The 2,538-nt window shown below is 44.8% G+C and overlaps 1 protein-coding gene across 1 annotated transcript in view; it reads right to left on the reverse strand.

Moving 5' to 3' along the window:
- The window catches only part of Pmar_PMAR015421 (Glutamate 5-kinase, putative), a gene marked incomplete at both ends in the record, with an annotated part of 2,789 nt that extends 466 nt beyond the window's left edge, over window positions 1–2,323 (reverse strand). Inside the window, 6 exons of the mRNA XM_002787080.1 lie at window positions 7–55; window positions 655–780; window positions 825–966; window positions 1,017–1,140; window positions 1,271–1,410; window positions 1,759–2,323. Of these exons, the coding sequence (XP_002787126.1) occupies window positions 7–55; window positions 655–780; window positions 825–966; window positions 1,017–1,140; window positions 1,271–1,410; window positions 1,759–2,323 (1,146 nt within the window). The remainder of the gene's footprint in view (window positions 1–6; window positions 56–654; window positions 781–824; window positions 967–1,016; window positions 1,141–1,270; window positions 1,411–1,758) is intronic.
- Window positions 2,324–2,538: the final 215 nt, after the last annotated feature.

Consider the following 2,538-nt stretch of genomic DNA (forward strand, 5'->3'; position numbering starts at 1 on the left):
CCTCACACTTCTCCCGCTCTGGGTGAGCCACAAAAGAGGTTCAGTAGTTTTTTTTCTAAAATTCCATGTCGTTACAACAACAACAGCAGCAGTATTGGTGGAATATACGTTTGCTCACTCAGCTGAGCTCGGGAGTTTCCTCACTTACGAATTCGGGTAGAAGTGTACAGAAATCAATGAGAATTCCCTGAATATCCTCAGAATTTTCCTACTCTCACCAACACATATAGTTGACCATGTGCATATTCCCTCACACTGCCCAGCAAAGTCCCCATCACTCTGAGTACTTCGACTATCAAAACATACTCTATAAAGGCACGAAGTTGATGATCAGGTCATCAATACTACTACCCAGCAGTATATACAGTTCATAAGTAGCTGCAGATTTGCGGTGCTGCAAACTCACCCTCCATGTGCCCATCAGTGAGTATGCAAAACGGCACTCGAAACTATAACTCAAGATAGAACAAGTATCCAACACCTGCGAGAACTCTGTAGTCAAGAAAAACACGATAGCAAAGTCCACTTATTTTCACTCCCTCCCCACTATGTGAGATGCATTCTCAGTTTTACATACTTCCATCCATACCACTGCTAACGCGAGCTTTCCTAATAATCAGTTGGAGACTATGTAAAGTAAACTCGACAGCCTACAAGTTATTCGGCTGATCCGAGTCTTCCGCCTCGCTGTCAAAAACTGCGAGAGCTCCCGTCGTGAGAATTATATTCTCTCTATAGGCGACTTCCGGAGCTACAACGCAGCCCAACAGTTCTCCATACCTTTACCAAAACAACTGAAACACGTTTGCTTCCTTTGAACTCACTCGGACGATTTATGTCCTCTGATTTTCTCCACTTCAAAATCTCGAAGGTTTACCACACCTCGAGCAATTTCCTCACCAGTTTCAGCCTCGACCAGCGACACGCAATCATCACGATGGAAACTGCCTGTGACGCGAGTGATCCCTACAACGTATTCACCAATAATAGCACTCTTGCAGCCTCGCCTTAACTACCCGCTGCGAATAGACTCTTTTTCCTTCTTATCGCATCAGCAGCTCCCCTGTCCAGGCTTATTACACCTCTAGTCTCGAGGCCCAGCATCCAACGTCTCCTCCAGGTCATTTTGGATACAGCGAACTGCATGCCATCAGGAGCAACTTTAAAAACGGTCATGAGGCCCTTGCTAGATCCATCCCGGAGGTATTCCAGTACCTCAGCAACTTATTACCACATAAGGACAGCCCCCTGCTACTACTACTACTACTACTACTACTACTACTACTACTACTACTACTACTACTACTACTACTACCTTATTTGGCTTGGCACCATGCGTGAGGATGCACTCTATACCAGCAGCTACTGCAGTCCTAGCCGCTACGAGTTTGGTCGCCATACCCCCGGTGCCTTAGCAACAAAAAACAGTAGTGAAATATATGCCGGCTTTCCTCAAAGAATAGTTTCCGCACTATGTTGGAGTTTTACGTGAAGTGGCGTAAAACTCGGATATGGAAAACGCGATATTCGCGGTGATATGCAGTAGTCGTAAAATATGTTTTTCACCAGTGTTCTTCATATCACTAGTGTGAAACTCCCTTGTGATGAAGCTTACACACGACTTAGAATACAAATGAGCAAAAAAACCAATAATTTGCCAGATTTTTCTCATTGCCATCAACACACGTAACTGACCATGTCCATTTTTCCATACTGGCAAGCATCATCACTATCCCCCTCGAAATGCCCTAGTATTACCCCACTGACTGTCTCCACCAACTTCCACATCCAGCTTGGCCAGCTCTAAGCTACTGAGCTCTCGTATAGGCTTAGCATCGGCGAATTCGTGCGGGTTCTTGTCATATAGACAGTCGACGTCAGTGAGCAGGAAAAGCCTTTCCGCATTACAGCTGACAGCCACCAAGGCAGATAACGTGTCGTTGTCACCAAAACGTAGCTCGTCAACGCATATACAGTCGTTTTCATTTATAATAGGAATAACCCCCATGTTCAACAATTCGTTCGTAGCGTTCCTGAAGTTCCTAAACCTGTCCTTAGCCGAAAAGTCAAATCTAGATAAGAGAATCTGCGCTACTTTCAAGCCATACGCGTCGAAGAGATCCTCATACAATCTTATAAGAAGGGATTGTCCAGCAGCAGCAACCGCTTGCTTTAATGATAGTTGATCAGATGTAGGACGATTTGCTAAGTTGAGTTTAATGCACCCGAATCCAACAGCAGCTGACGTAACAATAACCACTTGATAACCCGGTACCCTCATAATGCTAGCCACTAGGTCTACTAAGCCTCCCATATTTGCCATATTTACGGTATGACAAGGCTTCATAAGTGTTGAAGTACCGACCTTGAGTACGATCAAATGCCTCTTTTGTATTGCATGCTGTTCATGCTTGTGATTTGACCAATCGTGACGACCACTTCCTGACATGGTTCGGAGTTTGCGGAAAGCAAAGGCACTCCTTAGAACAACTCTCAATAACTTAACCACCTCTCAAAAACACTGTGTTTTCACTCAAA

The sequence above is a fragment of the Perkinsus marinus genome (assembly GCF_000006405.1).
Source record: "Perkinsus marinus ATCC 50983 genomic scaffold scf_1104296930404, whole genome shotgun sequence".
NCBI classification, from domain to species: Eukaryota; Perkinsozoa; order Perkinsida; family Perkinsidae; genus Perkinsus; species Perkinsus marinus.